The sequence below is a fragment of the Heteronotia binoei genome, unplaced genomic scaffold, assembly GCF_032191835.1.
Source record: "Heteronotia binoei isolate CCM8104 ecotype False Entrance Well unplaced genomic scaffold, APGP_CSIRO_Hbin_v1 ptg000072l___fragment_3, whole genome shotgun sequence".
In the NCBI taxonomy this organism is placed as follows: Eukaryota; Metazoa; Chordata; class Lepidosauria; order Squamata; family Gekkonidae; genus Heteronotia; species Heteronotia binoei.
The window spans coordinates 243,269-264,492 of record NW_026799990.1 but is presented as its reverse complement, the minus strand read 5'-3'; the positions used below and the strand labels follow the sequence as shown (position 1 = coordinate 264,492).

The 21,224-nt window shown below is 43.1% G+C and overlaps 1 protein-coding gene across 2 annotated transcripts in view; it reads left to right on the top strand.

Moving 5' to 3' along the window:
* LOC132590507 (rho guanine nucleotide exchange factor TIAM2-like) overlaps positions 1 to 21,224 on the top strand; it is a 314,104-nt gene that overhangs the window by 244,703 nt on the left and 48,177 nt on the right. Inside the window, exon 16 of one of the 2 annotated variants that reach the window (XM_060263413.1) lies at positions 8,466 to 8,569. In XM_060263413.1, the coding sequence (XP_060119396.1) occupies positions 8,466 to 8,569 (104 nt within the window). Of the gene's footprint in view, positions 1 to 8,465; positions 8,570 to 13,841; positions 14,035 to 21,224 lie in introns of those variants that run through there. The other variant, XM_060263415.1, reaches the window with a different exon arrangement.

Genomic DNA, 21,224 nt, shown 5'->3' with positions numbered 1-21,224 from the left:
GAGGCTCAACTCTAGTCTCCCACGGTTCAGGTACAGGACCTCTGTCTTGGTTGGATTGAGTTTCAGCCGGCTTTGTTGCAACCATCCAGCCACGGCTTCCAAGGCCCCGGTCAAATGCTCCAGAGTAGTGTCTGAAGGCTGTCCATCAACAGATGGAGCTGGGTGTCATCCACATATTGGCGACAGCCCAGCCAAAACCTCGAGCAATCTGGGCAAAGGGGCACATATAGATGTTAAACATCTTTGGTGAGAGAATAGCTCCTTGCTGTACACCACACTCTAGTGGGTGTCACAAAGAGGTCTGCTCAGCAAGGGCCACCCTTTGTCCCCAACCACAGAGAAAGGAGGAAAACCACTGTAAGGCAATCCCCTGGACTCCTATGTCGGCAAGGCGGTAGGTCATTAGATCGTAATCAACCATGTCAAACGCTGCTGAAAGATCTAGCAATAGTAGCAGCAATGACCCGCCTTGATCCAGATGCCTTCTGAGGTCATTTTTGAGGGCAACCAAGACAGTATGCCATGCCCAGGGCGGAAGCCGGACTGGAAAGGGTCGAGAATAGAGGTGTCCTCCAGGAAAGCTTGAAACTGCTCCGCCACCGCTTTCTCAATTACCTTACCCAGAAATGGAAGATTCGAGACTGAGCAATAATTGGCCGGGACCATAGGGTCCAAAGATGGCTTCTTCAAAAGCGGATGTACCACTGCCTCTTTGAGCCTAACTGGAAAAGTCCCTGATGACAGGGACAGATTAATAATATCAACCAGAGGGCTCCAGACTTCAGCACCACCTGCTTTAACAAGCCAGGATGGGCATGGGTCTAGAGGACAAGTGGTAGGCTTCACTGCAGCCAAGATCCTGACCATTTCTTCCAGAGAAAGCTGGCTAAAGTGATCCAAAGAAGGAACCAAGGACAGACAACGGGCTTCCAGTTCACATACTGTATCAACTGTGGCTGGAAGATTTCGGCAGAGAGCCGAGACTTTGTCTGCGAAATAAGTTGCAAAAGCCTCACAGCCAATATCCAATTCTCTAACCTTTTGATTGCCTTGTGCTTTTATTAATATGTGCATACGACTATACCGAATGTATGCTCTGATTGACAGGCCTCATAGCTTTTGAGAGAAGTGTTTGAAAATTTAGTATCAGTTTCTTGGATTGCAACTAGTGTTCTTGTGGTAGGAAGGACTTCCACTCGGAGCACAATTTTTCCAACTTTCTCATCCCATAGGAGCCTGAAATGTCTCTCCCCCCACCCCCTGACATCCTGTTTCTGGAGGGGGGGAGGTAAAAAAAATCATGCTTTGTGAGCAAACATCCTTGTACCCTCCTCAGGAACACTGATCATGGTGCAGCTTGGTATCTTGAATGCTCAGAAACCTAAGGCTTCTTATGACCTAGGCTTGTTTTTGTTTTATAGATAACAGCATCTGCAGTAGCAGGCAAGGTGCTTGAGTTCTGAACTCCCTTTCACCGATATGCATGTTTACCTGAACAAACATGAGGGGTATATCCTAGTGCATGATCAGTTCACAAAACATGAAATAGTCCCAATAGTTCCAGCTGTTACTCTGACAGAACTTGGGAAAGCAACATAGTACAAACTTTATAGTTGCCTGCATCATTACAGGCATTCTGTGGCTAGCAAACGGGTACATTCTCTGCTAATCCTAATCCTTTCTGAATTTTTTGCAGTTCTGCAGAACCTCAGTAATTATTATCACAATTCATTGTGCATGTCCAACTGATAGAATTTTGAAGAATTTGGGTGCCACTGTTAGTGGGAAGATTTTAATTTTTTACTTTTCAGGGGTGGGGTAGAATTCCCCGGTCATTTCTGTGACTAGAGTGTTCTGTTTTCTGTTACTGGCAAGTGAAAACTTAACCCAGGGATGACCAAACTGTGGCTCTTTCATGCATATTGTGTGGCTCTTGGAGCCTCCACTGTCCCATCAGCTGGCTTGAAGAAGGCACATCTTCTTCGTGGTCTCTGTGCTTCACACTCATGGGATATAGCGCCTGCGCCGATCCCCCGAATCGGTACCTAAAAAGCCCGGGATTTTTCGCGCTCGGCACCAGTGGGCATGTGCAGGCGTCCTAGTACGCATGCTCACCAGAGCCAGTGCAAGGATCCCGCCAGTTCCGTTTTGACCGCCGCATTGATAGGATCTCCTTTCGATTGCTCCGGTCGGTACTGGTAATCCTTTGGATTTTTTCACTGTTATATAGCCCATTTGTTGTTTTTCCTAGTTAGTAGTTAAGTGTTATAGTTAGTTGTTGTTGTTTTAAAAAAAAGACTTGTTGTTGGACTTTGCTCTTCGGGGCTTTATTTTCCCCCCATTCCCTCAGAAATCTTTCTATGTGGGTTCCGGTGCCTTTGGAAAGGCGTTGGGGTTTTTTAAAACATTGCCGCAAGCGTGGTAGCAAAATTGCACCCTCTGACGGTCACTCCCTCTGCTTATTGTGTCTGGGCGAGGGACACCGAGTCGACTCGTGCCCGCATTGCTCGAGTTTCTCGAAGTAAACCCACAAAAACCGGGCGGCAAGGCTATCAGCCGCTCTTGTAGAATCGGCTCTTCGTCCGCTGCAAATGGCAACGGGCCCTTCGGTATTGATGGAGGAAGCCACCCAGGCTCCGACGGTTACATCGGTCGGTCCATTGTCACCAGTGCAGACTGACATGCCAACCCACAAAACGACCCTCTGAAGGGTTAGTGGTGATTCCGGCTAAGAAACGTCGGGGCTATTCGGGGACCCGATTGTCCCTCCTGAAGAAGTCTAAATCGAAGGAGAAGCGGAAGAACAGACTTTCCCGCACTCCTTCTCGGGATGCTTCGATGTTGACTCAAGCTGCTCCACCCCGGAAGATCCTGGCGTCTCTGTGTCCACAGAGTCCTTCGGTGTCGAGAAGCAGAGGCTCGCAGCCGATCCATCTGTCGGGATCTGAGCAGGAGATAGACCTGACCCAGCGCACCCATTCATCGAGATCGGGATCATGTTGTCGGAGTGACAGTGGTTCGGTATTGGAGATCAAGGCTTTGGTGCCAAACGAACCTCTAGCACCTCTTCCACCGACTATGGGACGGAGCGAGCTTGAACCGGCTGCTATGGTTCAACATTTCCCGCCACCTCCGCCGTGGGATCAACGTCAGTGGCCTTGTTCCTATGGATATCCGTACCCAACACCATACCAGTGGTACCCTCCATGTGACTTTCCAGAATGGGATCAGCGGTCGGAAGCCTTGCATCTCTTGAGGGTTTCACATCACTCCACACATCGTGCATTGGCATCGGTGTCGATCCCTCCAGAGAGACGCAGAGAGCGTGTGGAGGAAGTGCAAGCTTGCTCGTCGGTATCGCTCCTGTCACCTAAGTGTGCGTCGACCCCAATGTTTCTGAGCACTCAGTGAGAGGAGACTCTTTGTCATTGGATTCTGAGATTGGTACCGATGATCCTGACAGGGCAGTGGAACCTTCGCCAGAGTTCCATATTGCTGAGGACTTTCTCATATCTCCATCGGACGATCTGAAATCTTATGGTGACCTGGTGAAGTGGATGGCACACTCCCTCTCCCTGTGGTTCAACCGCAGCCAGTCATCGATGACACTGTCTTCGACATAATACAGAGAGACACATCGATGGCGGTAGCCCTTCCAGTGACCAAAGTTATACTGCAGGGCAAAGCCGGCATCTACACCAATCTCTACGCGAAGACTGGATCATATGTATTGCGTTCAGGAGGCTGGTGCTGAGTTTTGTTCGCCCAGCTTGGTGGTGGTCTCCTCCTCCTCTAAGGCGCGTGAAACCCATTCTTCTCCACCTGACAAAGAGGGCAAGAAACTGGATAATGCGGGCAGAAAATTCTATTCAGCTGGAGTATTGGGAGTTAAGGTCTCCAATTACGCCACGTGCATGGCTCGCTACCAGTACTCCATCTGGGAGCAGCTCACACCGTTAATGTCTTTGTTGAGCGAGGAGAAGCGATCTTCGTTCAAGAAGCTGCAAAAAAAGGACTTTGCTGTGGCTAAGCAACAACTGGCTGCAGCATAGCACATGGTGGGTGTATCGGCCAAGACCCTCACTTCCGCCGTCTCCCTGCATCGTCACTCTTGGCTACGGTCCACAGCTCTTCAGCCTGACACCAGGGCCTATGTTGAAGACCTTCCTTTCGAGGGTGAAGGTCTTTTTAGTTCAACCACTGACACTGTCCTTCAAGAGACGGACAAAAGCATAAAACCTCAAGAAACCTCGGTGTACTGGCTTCCTCTAGGGCCGGCAAGCCTAAGCAAGGGAATAAATCTTGACCCAAGAGGCCCTATCAGAAATTCTCCCCCGAGCAGCCATGGAGATCTCTCTCTTCGCAAGAGAGTAGGTCCCCCTAGAGGGGGGGAACCGGGTTTGATTCCCCACTCCTCCACTTGCACCTGCTGGCATGGCCTTGGGTCAGCCATAGCTCTGGCAGAGGTTGTCCTTGAAAGGGCAGCTGCTGTTAGAGCCCTCTCCAGCCCCACCCACCTCACAGGGTGTCTGTTGTGGGGGAGGAAGGTAAAGGAGATCGTGAGCTGCTCTGAGACTCTTCGGAGTGGAGGGTGGGATATAAATCCAATATCTTCTTTTTCTTAAAAAACAGATTTGCTTCAACATCTGCAACCACCGGCAAATCTAAGAGTACCCACCCACAGAAGCAGGGCCTTTGACTTTTCTGTAGCACGCATTGTCACCCCTCCGTCACATATCCGCCTCTGTCAATATCTTCCGGCTTGGGAGTCCATCTCCACCGACAGGTGGGCTCTTTCCGTCATAGCAGAAGGATACAAGATAGACTTTGTTCAGGTTCCAACTCAGTCAGTGATTGTCTCAACATCCCTTCCCCACCTCTGCTGGCGGAGGTGAGCAACCTCTTGCTGAAACAAGCCATAGAACTTGTCCCCGTAGAGGCCAGAACGGGGGGGGGGGGGGATCTATTCTTATTATTTCCTGGTTCCCAACCGGGATGGAGGATTGAGACCAATTATGGACCTTCGAAATCTGAACAAGTTTATCGTGTACCAGAAATTCAGAATGTTGACTCTGCAAACAATCCTTCCCCTCATCAACCAAGGGGACTGGATGATGACTTTGGATCTCAAGGAGGCCTACTTCCACGTCAGCATCCATCCTTCGTACAGGCATTTCCTTCGTTTTGCAGTAGGTTCCAACCCTTTTCAGTTCAAAGCCCTTCCATTCAGCCTGTGCACTGCACCACGGGTGTTTACCAAGATGATGAGTGTTGTAGCTGCACATCTTCGACTTCAAGGCATAGTCGTTTTTCCGTATATCGACGACTGGCTCCTCGTGGTGGAGTCGGAAGAACGTCTATCCAGCTATATTGCAACTACTCTTTGTCTTCTTCACACCTTAGGTCTGCAGGTCAACATGACAAAGTCTCATCTTACACCATCGAGGACAGTTCAATTTATACGGTCTTTGCTGGACACAAATCTTCACCGCGCTTTTCTGCCTCAGCAGAGAGCGATGGATATTATCAATCTCATCCATCTTTTCCAAGGTCGAAAATGGGGCACAGCACAGCAACTGCAGCAGATGCTGGGGCTGATGGCGGCGACTATAAGCATGCTGCTGTTTGCAAAATTGAGAATGAGAGGACTTCTCCTGTGGTTTCTCAGACAGTTTCGGCCTTTACGGGACTCACCTTGGAAGAGGTTTACAATTCCACCCTTGATCCTCCGGACCCTGCAATGGTGGAAATCCAGAGACAACATCTGTCAGGGAGCTCCCTTCCATCTACCTGTAACGACAGTTACGATCACCACAGATGCGTCTTTGTGGGGCTGGCGTGCTCACATGGATTCTCTGTGTGTGGGGGGCCCTTGGCCTCCACAGCTGACTCGTTGCCACATAAACTATCTGGAACTGCTGGCAATTCATTTCGCCCTTCGGTCTTTCCATCCTATGGTGGTGGGGAAGGTGGTGGTTCTGTTGACGGACAATACTACAGCCCTTTGTTATGTCAACAGGCAGGGCGGGACAGTCTCTCGGTGGCTCTGTGCGCTAGCAATAGAACTGTGGATGGGATACCTGGAGCATGGCATCTACGTAAAGGCTGCGCATCTTCCAGGGATGCTCAATCTGCAGGCGGATTTGTTGAGCAGAGGAGCAGCATCTCCGCACGAGTGGGAGATACAGTGGCGCTTCCTTCAACCCGTGTTTCAGCTCTGGGGGTATCCTCAGGTGGATGTGTTTGCCACAGCCAAGAATCGGAAGTGTCCTCTGTTCTGTTCTGGGGGGACATGGATCCAGAGTCATTGGGAAATGGCCTGGTGTTCCTGTGGAACAATTGGTTCCTATATCTGTTTCCGCCTCTGCCACTGCTGACAAGGGTCATCAACAAAATTGCAAGAGAGAGACTGTGGTGCATTCTAGTGACACCGTAGTGGCCTCAGCAGAACTGGTTCCCGATCTTGCTTCAATTAGTGAGGGTTTTTTTTTTATCAGTTTCCGGCTGACTCTACAGTCTCACCCTAACGGGTGGGTCTATCAGTGATTTTTGACTTTTTGTTATCTTTGGTGGATGCTGGACTTTCCTTTTTTTCTGTTAAAGTTTATTTATCAACAATATCAGCGCACCATGAGTCTGTTGAGGGGCATTCAGTTTTTGCTCATCCTCATTTAAAGAGGTTTCTAAAAGGACTACTCAGATTGCATGCCCCGTCAAGATCACCCCCACAATTGTGGGATTTGTTTTTAGTATTAGACAGGTTGACTCGGCATCCATTCGAACCAATGGCAACCTGTTCTCTACAGCTTCTGTCCTGGAAGACTGCTTTTCTGGTGGCAGTCACGTCAGCACGCTGTGTAGGGGAGCTCATGGCTATGTGTTGTGACCATCCATATTTAGTTTTTCATGAGTCCAGAGTGTCACTGGCGCCTGATGTTTCTTTTCTTCCTAAGGTGGTTTCCCAGTTTCACCTTAAGTTGGACGTTTGGTGACCCACGTTTTATCCCATGCCTTCCTTGGATGAGGAACGTCGGTGGCACGCTTTGGATGTTAAGCATGCGTTACTGTTTTATTTGAGTCGTTCTAAGAGTTTTCATCAGGACCAGCATCTTTTTGTTTCTTATGCTGCTCCTAAGTTGGGCTCCAGAATTTCATCTCAGCAGCTTTCAAAGTGGCTCACTGAGACTATTAAACTGTGCTACTTGCTGGCAAAAAAGCTATTGCCTGGGCCCATTCGTGGACACTCTACTAAAGCAATGACGATGTCGGTGGCATTCCTGAAGGGTGTTTCCTTGACGGATGTGTGCAAGGCCACCACCTGGTCTTCTCCGCATGCTTTCATGAAGCACTACACTCTGGATGTGCATGCTCGGCAGAGGACTCATCTGGGAGCTGTGGTGCTGCAAGCTGTTTCTTCTGGTTGACCGTCTTCCCGCCTCCAGGTATGTCTTGCTTGCTAATCTCCCATGAGTGTGAAGCACAGAGACCACGAAGAAGATAGACAGGTTGCTTACCTGTAACTGTAGATCTCCGAGTGGTCATCTGTGCATTCACACTACCCGCCCTCCTTCCCCACTGCTGACGGTCTCCCTATGTTAGGGGCTTCCAGTGGTCAAGAAGGAACTGGCAGGATCCTTGCGCTGGCTCCGGTGAGCATGCGTACTGGGACGCCTGCACATGCCCACTGGTGCAGAATGCCAAAAATCCCAGGCTTTTTAGGTACCAATTTGGGGGATCGGCGCAGGCGCTATATCCCATAAGTGTGAATGCACAGATGACCACTTGAAGATCTACAGTTACAGGTAAGCAACCTGTCTTTCTCTCTTTAAATCACTTCTCCAAGCTAAGCCAGCTGGCAGCTTGTAGAATGCATTTAAAGTTGCTTTCTTTCCACCTCTCCCCATCTATTTGCCTCCTTCCTTCTCTTGCGGCTCTAGAACATTGACGTTCATGTCTTGTGGCTCTTATGCCAACAAGTTTGGTCACCTCTGGCTTAACCATTGTAGAGTCTGTGTGCGTGATTTTTGTCAGTTATCCAAGTTGCTGATGTATAAGAAAATATCATAAGTAGAGCAGAGGTGCTTTTTCCTTTTTGGCCCACTAATGAATTTAACAACAATGTCATGTCATAGAACACTGTGTTCATCCAAGAGAGTTGCTTGATATATGCAATCATTTTGATTGCTTGCTGTTTTCAGCTGGCACAAACTGTGCTACAGTGTCAACATGTGATACAGTATGAATAAAAAAAGGTTTTCTCTAGCAGATAAAATGCGTGCATTACTTCACAGAAACTGTTTTAGACCAACTGCCTTAATTTAAATAACAGAAAAGCAAATCATCGATACAGTATTGGATCCCCCCCTTTCCAAAGAACATTTATGTAAGAGACGTAATATATCTTTCTACTTCTGATCGCAAATTCTCTGGTGCCATTCTCTCCCCCCACCCCATTTTACATGCAGATTTCAGCAATGTACCTGATGTTGCCACAAATCTGAAAAGGAGCAGTACGGACAGCATTCTGGATCAGGTTCCACGAAAGGAGAAACTTGAGTTGCCTTTCAGGGTAAGAGCACTTGTTACATGTTACAGCAATTAAACAGAAAACTAAGATTCACACTTTTTTGTAGTCGTAATTTATTTTAAAAGTATCAGTTTTTCTTTGTCTGCCTTTAATATGTAGAACTTTTGGACTGTCATGCCTGGCAGTTCCTGATATACATGTAACAGAGGAGATCAAATGCATTTTAATGTCCTGTGGTAAAGATGAATGAGGTCTGGTCATGATGATAATGATGCTTAGTTAGCTACTGCGGCTGAAGACATGGGAGCTTGTGCGCTATGCCTGGTAGACTACCTGGGAGACTAGGTTCAGATTACCTGTCTGTTAAAGAAGGAATGATGGAACAACCACATTACCACAGTTATCACAGTGTTTTGAGATAAAGACTCTGCATATTTCAGAATGTTTTAGATGTTGTTCTTAATTGTGTTTGTTAGCTATGCTTTTTACGTTTTTGTTTTGATTTTTAAATGCTGATACATATCTGAAGTCGCTCTGATTTCCATCAATTCCCTCTCAGGACTTGGAAGAGCCCCCCCACAAGGTGCCAGTATTCAGTACCAGTGAAAACCCCACCCCAAAAGCCTACTTGCTAGTATTTATAGTATAGGTGCTCTGCAAAATTATCTTGCCGTTTAGGGTGGAGTGGATGGCTGTTAACACATTACTAGTATTGAGATTGTATAGTAACACATTGTTACTAATACTTGAACATCTGAAGTTCTGGATAGATCAGGTACATGCTCAGTTATGTGTTCTGGCCTGGTTTTCAAACTGAAGTACTTTGCTGAGGAGAGTTAGTTGTCTGTACACATTATATTGCTACTGGTAGTAACTTCTTAAATGGTTGTCAGTTATCTGGTTTTGATCTGGCCAGCCAAAACCAGGGTTCATTAGAGAAATGCCTCCAGGGAATTGATGTAAGAAGTGCCTTAATGGAGCTCATCAGGTGGGCAGAGCACATCTGCAGTACAGCAAAGGTTGAAGATAAATGTGAAGCTGTCTTGAAGATTTGGGGAGAGGGGAATCTGGACTCCAGGTGCTGAGTTCTTAAGTACCATGTGGCTTTGCCTTGTACATCCACAGTGAGAGTTCAACCTATGATAGGGCTGATGGCTTGGCTTTCTCCAGGCACTACTTCAGCAAGCTTTCATGTGCCACCAGCTCCTCCCATTAATTGTGCTGAGAATGGCCCCTGAGCCAAGCCTCTGCTCATATTGCTAGTTCCCATCTTTCAGCGGCATGACAAAGTACCAAATATTAGAAAATGATTTCTTTCTTTCCGTTGTTATCTTCCCTGATTTCATCTCTTGTCTCTTCACCATGACTGCTGGAGACAACCTTATAGAAAGCTGCTTTGGCCTGTGGCAGTCTGTTTGCAGTCTGCTATGTCAATTCAATATTTTGGTCATAATTTGGCAATTAGGGTGGTTTGCAGTGACATGAAATTCAGTGCATAACAATAATTAGCTTGATGTGCTTGCCATGTATTGAAGCAGCTGGAAGTCATCATAGGAGTAGCATTCTTGTCACCTGATGAATAGCAACAGTAGAAGTTGTGGCTGGATTGCATTCAAATGGAGCTCCATTAACAGCTTTGAAAAGGCTTATGACTGTGATAGTTTTCTTTTATTCCTGTCTGTCTAATGAAAGGTTAAATTGGCTGTAAAACCAGAGTCCTTGTTCATGCTGTGAAACTATGGCCTTTCAGCACAGTGGAACAATTCATGCAAACTGTTTAAAGTCCTCCATGAAAAAGATCTAGACTTCCTAGCACAAATATGGAGGGAAGGGGTTATTTTTATGATGAACAACTGAATGTTGCCTTCATAATACTTGAGCAATTTGCTGAGCAATCTGTTTGAGAGCTGGTCCACAAAGAGTTGCAAGGAATGAATTAAAACTATGTGAGGAAAAAGTGTCTGAAAACTAGTAGGTCTCACTGCATATCTAATGCCAGACCTGAAACTCCACTTATGATGTGCTGTATTGTAATATTTTAGCCAAACTTGTTGAGGATAGAAGTTTTCCTCTGCAAGCTTTAGTGGAGCCATTTACATAGCTTACAAGTCTATGGGCAAGAACAATGCTTTGGTATGGAAAGAGTGTGCAAATGTTTCATAGCAGAGGCTTAGATGCCAGCCGAGGCAAATCCTTCTCTTGTTCATTCTACCCACATATTTCCATCAGCTGTGGGTTGTGAGCTGGATTTACCATTCTTGTACTCCCATGAAACTACTCTGATAGTTTCTGTGATCAGATTTTCGTATTTGAACTTAACTGTTTCTTAACATACACAGAGAAAGGAAGATAGAGTGGTTGAATCCATTGATCTGTCAACAGAAAGCAGAGATGCATACAGATCTTTCCCATGTACCTCTCTCCTCTGCAGTTCATTCCATCTCATGGGAATGCTGATTCCTTGGGTCATGGGACCCATCTGGCAGTTATGGAGGTCAGGAGTCTGTAGTGGGAAAGGGGGTAAAATCACTTTTCCTACCTCTACTGATGGCAGGAGTAGGAGAGACAATTTCACCCCTTCCTACTGCAGCCCACTGAGCCACATGGTTGTTAGTCTACCAAATCCTGAAATCTGGGAATAAATTTTTCCAGCGTTTGAAAGGACTGCTGGGGAAAAAGAAATGCAGGAGAAAGCCATGATCCTTGCTCAGTCCAAACCAATGTTAGGTGCTTAGAATCTATGGATGCTTCTCAAAACCTTTAGATGATAAGAGGGATTTCCATCCATTTGTTTTAAAGATCGAAAACCATTCAATTTCCTGGTAGTAAGAGTGCCGAATTCCTATATGTGAGAAGGTAGTGGAATGGATGAGGACCAGTAAATTGAAGCTCAGTCCAGACAAGACTGAGGTGCTGTCCTTTAATGAACATTGCACGGTCAGCCTATCCTGGACGGGGAATTCCCTCTGCAGGAACATGTTCATAGGCTGAATCCTGAAAAGCATGCTTGGCTACAGTGATCCATGCTGTGATCACATCTAGCTTAGATTGCTGCAATGCATTCTACGTGGAGCTGCCTTTGAAAATGGTCCAAAATAAGCTTCAATAGGTGTAAAATGCAGCAGCCAGGTTACTGTCAGGGGTTGGTTACAGGGATTGTATTCTCTGGCCTGAAAGATCTGCAACTGGTTACCCATCTGTTTCTGGGCACAATTCAAAGTGCTTTAATGGCTTGGAGACGAAGGTAGATGAAAGACTGTTCCCATCCACACCTTCCAGCCTGCCCGCTGAGATCCACATCTCAAGCCCTGCTCTCTATGCCCCCTCCTTCAAAAGTGAGGCAGGTGGCAACCATTTCCTATGGTGGCACCTTGCCTCTGGAATGTCCTGCTCTTTTTTACTCAGGCTTTTAATTATGAGTTTTATCATAAAGGTGATCCCCTGTGCAAGCACCAGTCGTTTCCGACTCTGGGATGACATAGCTTTCACAACGTTTTCATGGCAGACTTTTTTGGGGTGGTTTGCCATTGCCTTCCCCAGTCATTTACATTTTACCCCCAGCAAGCTGGGTACTGGATCATTTTAATGCTGCTTATGTCCAAAGGTCAAAGCAATGGTATTCCCAGTATGGCTGTGAGAGCTGGACCATAAGGAAGGCCAATCGCAGAAGAATAGATGCTTTTGAGATGTGGTGCTGGAGAAGACTCTTGAGAGTCCCTTGGACTGCAAGAAGATCAGATCATTCAGTCCTAAGGGAAATCAACCTAGACTGTTACCTGGAAGGTCAGATGCTGAAGCTGAAGCTCAAATACTTTGGCCACCAAATGAAAAGGGAGCACTCCCTGGAGAAGATTCTGATGCTAGGAAAGACAGAAGGCAAAAGAAGAAGGGGACGGCAAAACATAAGATGGCTGGGCTGCGTTAGTGATGTAACAAATATGAATTTGAGCAGACTTCGGAGAATGGTGGCTTTGTCCATGGGGTCACAAAGAGTCAGACTCGACTGTGCGACTGAACAACAACAACAATGTCCAAAGGCTTGTTTACTTACTGGTGTTTTCACATAGTTATGTTTTAATTGTAAACCACCGTGAGCAGGACTATGAAGAGGTAGCATAGAAATATATTAAATAAATATGGCATTTTGATGGCCTTGGTTTCTGCTTTACTGACTGGAAGGGCTGTAAGGATTAAAATAAGTTTCTGATATTTCTTTTTTAAAGGATGCATTATGTTCTGCTTCCAACTAACTTCCTTGGGCCTTTGTTTTCTCTTTCCCTTTTATCTTTTGCCACTTGCATCTGGACATATTGTCTTGGAATGCTCATTCAATTAGAAAGTGGAAATCCATTCTTCACCTTTGCCCCTAATCTCCTTGTTCAAAATAAATAAAATAAAGTGGAGAGTGTTCCATTGTGTGTGTTGTCTTGCCTTTGTTAAAAGGAAAACAGTCAATACGTAATTTGATGACTGAAGGAAAAGGGTTGCTTATCAAGAGAATTTCTGCTCCCTTTGTCCTCTATTCTGGAACTCTTGAAATAGCAGCATGTTCAATGGATTGGCTGCACACAGAAATAATTAATTTGCAGTGAAGCTGATGCAAAGAGTAAGTTGGTTTTTGTCCTTTAAATTTATATATATAATAATTAACTGGAAAGGCATAGACAGGTGTTGTTCCTTTACTCTTCTCAAAATCATGTACATGTGTGTTGTTAGGTTTGTCATCTTTGTCCACAATTTGTTGAAGTTATTTTGTACAGCATTTTGTGGTGGCTGATGCTACTGATGTTTTAAATAGTTAATTTAGAATTGCATTTTTTAATGCAATTGGAGAAGAAAAGAGTTTGCAATCAAATGCTTCCTGACTTGGATGAACTGTTAGCTGTAACAGTGTCTTTGACAGCCCTACAATTTCCTCAAATGGCTTATAGTCGACTGCCATTTTTTAGTTGGAGGGTGCCTATTACTGTCAGAGCAATTTGTACAACCCTGTCTGTCTCAAAAGAGATGGGTATGGGGGCGTGAATGTGCACAGGACTGAATTTTAAAAAGTAGTCTCTGAATTCCCTCTTGTGAGGGAAGCAGAAAGAATAAAATTACTCTTTAGTCAGCCTTGTTTTAGAACTTTGCTTCATAAATTGCCTTAAGACTTGCACAAAAATGTATTATTGAGGATGCTTGATGTCCACCCCCAGCTTCATATATCTGAGTGCTCTTACTGAATGCACTTTTCCCAAAGTACAGTGGAAGAAACATCTTGGCATTATGTAATGTTGTGAAGTGTGGGGCTGTGAGAGGGAGCCTACATATGTAAAAACATGATGCACAGAAGACAGTGGATGACGCTGAGAGGCTTTCAGTGCAGTCTAGAAGAACAATCAGTTTGGAGATTATTTCGTGAGAACTGAAGTTGCCAGCAGTGCTCAGTTCTTAGCAGATAACAGCTTTAGCTTCTAATCACTTGGCTTGGAGGGAGCAGAAGCTCTGAGTCTCTTTTCTTAACATATGTAAGTAAGTACTGCTAATGAATTTAAACTGTATGTGTAAATAGTTTCTTTTGCTTTGTTTTTTCTCTCTCTCTGTCGGTGTATGAATGTATAATACAGAAATATGTGCCTGAGTTTCTTTCTTTCTTTCTGGCTGCTGTATAATATTCAAGCTATTTCAGTCTTAAACAGATGCCTGCTTTGAAAACCAGAAGGTGTGTACTTGTGGAAACGTGCAGGGTCCAGAGAGTCCTTTGCTCTTGCCCGTGCACATGTTTAAGCAGAGTCTCTGTTCATTCTGGTTTTGCAAACCAGGGAGCTGAATGAATGAACAGAAGCCTGTGCAACTGAAATTTGGTTAAGACAAAAGGAACCCTGAAAGGCCAATTAATGACTGGAAATGAAACTCCCCCGCTCCCATAGATATACAAATAAGTGCTAATATCTGTATTCTCTTGATAATCCAGAGACTTATTTTCCTTACACTTCCCTCCTTTTGGGCCAAGCCCCAGCTTTTAATGATAATAAGACACTTGTATGGTGTTTCCTCCACTTCTGAACTGTAGTGTTCTGTTTCTCAGGTTATTAATTGTATATTTTCAATAATGCTTCAAACTGTGTTAAATACTGTTTTATGATCATGGTGTACAGCCTTGACAATGGTTGCTCTGAAAATATGTAGGAGTATTGATAGAATAGTAGAAGTCCTTGAAATACCTCAAAATGCAGCATAATTGCTGATTGAATTGAATGTACTGTGTTGAGTCATATTGGATTACTTAAGTGTGCTCTGCACGTAGATAAATACTGGTATGTGCTGTTAATACTCAAGGTCCATACATTACAGTGTACAAATAGTGTCAGAATCTACGCATTGCTTATTAGTAATTTGTCTAGCTGTAAAATAATTTTATATACTACTCTTACATATTATACTTATATGAAATCAAGTCCCAATGAATGCCATGGAATTTTCTCACAATTACGTACAGAGATACAGCCTACAAATAATGTTTATATTGAATATCCCTTAAGGATACAAAGAATACCAGTTAACTAATTATGTGTTTATTTTATACTTTTTCAGTCTCTTGAAATACAATTTAAATTTAAAATTCAAAAGATAACTATATAATTTTATAATGTACAAGTTCATATACTGAAACATATAGTTTATTGTAATATTCTTAGCATATGAAATGTGTGTATTTTCTCAACTCTAATCTGAATAGCGTCCTCCCCTTCCTCCTAAGTCAGCTGTATAATGCAGGAGCTTGTATGGGCACACACTCTGTCTTGTGGGCAAATTGGAGTTTCCTTGGACATATATTTCAAATTTTTCAATCTTATAATATGCTTCATGGCACAGTATGCATGTTTAGACATTTCATGGATTCACATAAATGGGATGTATATGGAGTTTTACTCCATTTACAAGATTAGCTGGCTAATATTTTGATAGCACCTGGATATGCTTATTTATGTGTGTATTTGTTAAAATGTATTTATTTAAATAATGTATGTCCTGCCTTATCTCCTTGGATTCCTTGTGAAAGAAGTATTGAAGGAAGAAAGAAAGGTTAATTAGAATCATTTTCATCAGTTTCCAGTTTGGAAGATGTTAGCAAATGAACCCCATCTGAATAATTGTTTTCAAGCTTAACAGAGAAGCTATATCAACCAGAGAATAAAGATTTGGATCTAATTGATAGATTATGTATTGATGTATCGTTGGTGATGGATGACATTCACCTGCAGGTTCTTAAATAATTAAACCATGAAATTGCTCATGTTTTAAGAAAAATTAGAGTTAAAATTAGAATCCTATTTGGAGGATTCAGGAATAGCAAACGTAAAGTCTATTTTAAAAAAAGAAAGAAACCTGTCAGCGTAACTTCTATCACAAATAAATTCGTGGTAGTGGTGGAAAGTGCTGTCAAGTTGTAGCCAATTTATAGCAACTCTGTAGGGTTTTCAAAAAATGCAAGAAATGGTTGCCATTGCCTAAGCTCTGCATCATGAACCTGGACTCCCTTGGTGGTCTTTTATCCAAATATTAACCAAAGCTGACTCTGCTTTGCTTCTGAGATCTTGTGAGATCAGGGCTAGCCTGGGCCATGCAGCTCAAGACAATTAGTTGGAAAGTGATATTAAAGCTAGAATTGTTAAGTACATTGGAAAGACCAGTCTGGCTAATGGAGAATCCAAATGGTTTCTGCAAAAGATTGTCCAGCCACTTAACAGGCATATAGATAGTGTGGTCCAACAGATATTATATACTTGGGAGTTACAAAAAGCCTTTGAAAAATCCATTTTTGCAAGTTACAGTGAATGCATGTACAATCTGTATATGGTATAAACTTGATTATTTTTATATGTGCAAATATTTTTATACAGTCAAATATGATTTGAACCCCACCTTTATCCAGGTACTGATCCCTGGTTTAATTTGTAAAGGGAATGTGTGTTCACTTCTTCTTACAAACAGTGGTATGCACATACATCCAGTTTGTATTATACATTTATTGTAACATGTAAAAAGAACCTAAGTCCCAGATGAAAGACTCCTGAGTTAGCTCAGAGCTATTGTGGTGGAATTTATTTTGGGTTGGCCCTCTTTATGATCCTAACCATATTCTTTATGTTCTTAAACATACTCTTTATGAAATTGGCAACAAGAGTTCTAAGCTTTTCAGCAATATTAAGCATTCATATTTCTCTAAACAGCAATATAATTGCTCTCAGCAGCTCTAAGCTGTTAATCTTTGCTGCAGTTATGGAATTTGGCCACTAGAGGTCTCAGTCTTTCAGCACCATGGAGTCTCTATATGAGGGCTGGAGTGGGTTACTGGGTGAAAGTTCAACCAGGATGGCAGGAAACAAGATGGAGGGAGCAGCCATTTGCAGAGGCCCAGAAACTGGGTAAAAGGTTGAATTGAACTGGGAACAATCTCAGCCATGATTGTTTTGAAGTTAGCTCTGATTGTTGATAGTTGGCCCTGAAATTGTTTACAGCTGAGAGTGATGTAGTAGATGTGTGTAGGAGGTCACTGGAGCCTATATAAGCTGTGGGTTTTTTGGCCCACACTGCTGATCTGGACCAGAGTGTAGCTACTCTGCCTCTGTGTCAGATTATGCCATACTAATTGGAACTTAGACTTTGGGGCTGCTCTGCAGAGACAGTTCTTATACTGAACACCCTAAGAGGAGAAACAGCCTTTGCTGATTTAAATCATTTTCTGTTTGAGATCTCAAACATAGAAAAAATGTTCAGACTTGGAATCTAGAGCATAGCATCTACTGGGGATTTGGGACTTAGATTCTAAATGGGAAAATGTAGACTAATAGGGATAAGTACCTGTTGGGACTTATATTTTTCATTATTGCTTTATTGTATGTTATGCTTGTGCTTGACTGAATTCTAACTGTGTAATTGTTTTCTTAAATGTGCTAAGTTTATCCAACCGTTTGCTTTTCTATCCATATATTTTAAGTCTTCTAAAGGAGTCTTCTTAAGTCTAAAGGAACTGTAGGAGCAACTGTACTAATGTAATCTCTTGTTTCGCCTTTCTAACTATATTTGAAGCCTTCTGTCTAAAAGAGAAACGTGACGTCTAATAAATTGTTTGCTTTTCTAAACATGGAGCCTAAGAAAGTGTATCTACAAGGTCTTAAAACTTGTTAGTGAGTAAGCCTTCTGATAACTGCAGGTTGTTTTGGTAACTGCAGATTTTGATTTTGGGGGTTTATATTGTTGGGGGTACAATAGAAATCCCCCAACAGCTATGAACTATAAATGTCCTTTTATGGATAGGCAACTGCTTAGAGAACTTGAAGCAGAGGATGAGAACAAACTGACACTATACATTACAAAGAGGAAAGTAATGAGGTCCTTTAGTGGTCTGTATTGAACTAGCAATTGAAATACCACATTTGTCAATCTAACTCTTGCCTTCTCCAATTGTGATGAAATTCTAGGGATCCTCCCTTTCAAATTGTAGAAACTGTAGACCAGGGGTGTAAAATGGCAGCCTGCGGGCAGTATCTGCTCCCCCCCCCCCGCGAGGGCTCTTGTCAGGCCTGCCTGCAACTCATCGTCATCTCTCTCTCTTGCTTTCTTCTGTGTGGCAGCTTGGTTTGCCAGGTGTGCTCAGTTGCACAGGAGCTATAGAGCAAAGCCTCTTTTTCCTTGGGGTGGGGGGAGAGCTTGCTTCACCAGGCTCTCTCAGTTGCACAGCAGAGCTGCTGAGCCAAGCCTCTCTTCCTTCTGTTGACTGAGGCTCCTCTCCCTCCTCATCTTCTGGGGAAGGAGGAAAAGAGGGACACCTTCCATTGCCCAGTTCCCATGGGAGAGATACAAAGAAAGCACCTTTAAGACCAGTGAAATTTTATTCAAGTTATGAGCTTGAATAAAAGCTCAACCAGCAGAGTTGTAACACTAGCAGATCTAAAATAATACCAGTAAAAAGCCGGTATCTTAGCCAATTTTTTACAACGTGAAATCAATACAGATAGTAATAAATGCATGGAGCACCCAGTGTTAAAAAAAATGCAGATGAGTCTGCAGGCTTTATTGATCATGTTATGTGAATAAATGCCAAAGAACTGCCTGAATCATATGCTTGCTGTAATGCTCCTTTTTTTTTAAATGGTGAGAAATTCTCTTTAATACTTGATCAGGGCTAAGAACATGGAAAATAATTTGTAATTAAATCTTTGCTGGGTAAAGGAAGAAGGAAATAAGACGTTTTCTTCAAGTAGTTTTAAATTTTCTCTGGTGGCATAACTGCAGGGCATGTCAGAAAAGTATCTGACATAAGTGATCTCAGCCCCCAAACAATTTTAAATGTAACTCCTGCACTGAATGGTATAAGTAGCCTCAGTGGAACCAAAAGACATTTCACATTTTATGACATAAACTACCTATACATGAATTCCTTATGTTTGTTAACAAAATGGTAAATACGCAAGTATGAAATGATGACTGTGCACATGTGCATGTGTCCTCCACCCCCCAAATTTGTACTTAATTCCTCATTGACTGATACTGAAATAAGATTGAGTTATATCCTTTTCTATATCTGACTCCTACTGTATAATCAAGCCCACCAGTTAACACCTGCCTCTCAATCCCTGCTCTCTGTGCCCCTGCTTTCTGAGGTGAGGCTGGTGATAGCTAGACAGGGCATTTTCTATGGTGGCACCTTCACTCTGGAATTCGGCACTAGACTTTTAATCCTGGTCCAGCCCTGTCCCCAAACTGAAATTCTACACTTGAATCATGGAATCAGAGAAACCAACTCTATGAGTTTATGATTCTAGTGCAGAAAATCAGTCTGGGGACAGGGCTGGACCAGGATTAAAGGTCTAGTGTGGAATTGGCCAAGATGCATCTGTCAGCTCTGAATTTCTACAATAAGACTCTGTATGTTATTTCTTGAGTAGAAGGCATTAGCATAATTTTGAAATATCCACAGCCAATGATGTTTTCACTAAGGCCAATATAGACCAAGGTTCTCCAATGTGGCACTCATGGGTGCCACAGCACCCATCAGCACTCCTTTTTTCCCTTCCTCCAGTTTCCCTTCTTTTATTTTGACTTCCCAATCTCTTTCTTGCTCCCTCCTTCAGAATTTCCTTCATTTCTTTTTATTCCACTTTTGGATATTCTTTTGCAAAGTGAGGAGGCAGACATTGGGCTTGACAGCCATTCAGGGATTTGGCTCCACCTCCTGTGACATCCATTTTGGAGTAACACTCTGCCTTCTCACAAGCTTCCAAAGGTGCCTACAGGTTTGAAAAGTTGGGTACCCAAGTTTGGGAAATATCTGGAGATTTTCAGGATGGAATCTTAGTAAGTTTGTGACATTATTCTTTAAAAGTAGCTACATTTCAAATTGCTTGCAAAACTTAAAAATCATCTTTCCAATCTAGGTGGGGATGCTGCATGTACATAAAGGAAAAGTTCCCCTAAATGTACTAAGTAAATTGTTCAGCTTTTAGACTATGGCTCGTATTATATTTCCTCTACATTTTTCTTATTAAATACATTGGCATACTCCATTTTCCCAGCTCTTGAGCAGCAGGACAGATTTCATCTTTTTAAGTAAATAGCTCTGATCCTGCAGTGCTGCTTGATAACTGTAGAAACATCATTGGCACAAGGTGAAGGTAGCTGGGAGGAAGGCATGCTGTTAGGTGAAAAGCTTTTTTTGCTCCTTTTGCGAAATTTTTTATTAGAGCCAGCTGTAGTAGTACACAAGAATAAAAAAGGAGGTGGGAAGGTGAATAGAACAAAACTCATGTGACACTTTCTGTGGTAAAATTTTTATCTATTGGATTTAATAATGATATCCTGTAACGTAAATTCTATATTGGTAATTGTGTGTTTTGTACCCTTTCTTTATTTGTTTATGAGCAGTTTGTCTATGAGCATTAATAAATTGAATGGAAACTGAACAAATTGTAAACAACTTCTCATTGAGTTAGTCCCTCTCGTGGAAATCTTTGTTTTATTTTATTTTCAAAGGACTACAGGAACCCCTTGACATTTTTGGGGCGAGGGAATGTGCTATTGGGAGTATGGCCTGCATGAGTATAACAGCAAAAAGTATATATCTGATGCAGTAGTAGATACTGATCTTCTTGTGGATAGCTACATCTTTTCCCAGGCACATCTTGAATCATTATGAAAACTGGCAAAATTTGCTTCAACTAGAACTCATGGTGACCAAAAGTAACCAGGTATACTCCTTCCGTGTATGGAGAGTCAGCATCGTTATTGCAGTTTGAATATCAGTTTAGGAGGTTGTAATACCTACTCTGACATGGAAGCTTGCCAGATGATCCTGTGCCAATCACAGTCTCTCAGCTCAAACTACCTCACAGGGCTGTTGTCAGGATAAGATGGGGGGGGGAGAATGATTCTTCTTTGAGTCCCCATTATGGAGAAAATTGGGCTGTAAATAAAAGAAAATACACAAGTACTGAGAAGATGGGCCTCAGGATTACACAAGTTCATCATTTGTTCAAAGTCATGCATTTTTTTTTATTCACCGCTTCCTGAATGATAAAAACTCTGAAAAGGTATGTACAATTCACCTATTTCCCTTTTACTTCTGCCCTTTGGTATAGCTCTATGCACAGATATTTGAATTTCATGTGACTTGTTTTGCAAATCAGCAGATCTGCCTAATAAATAAAATAAATAA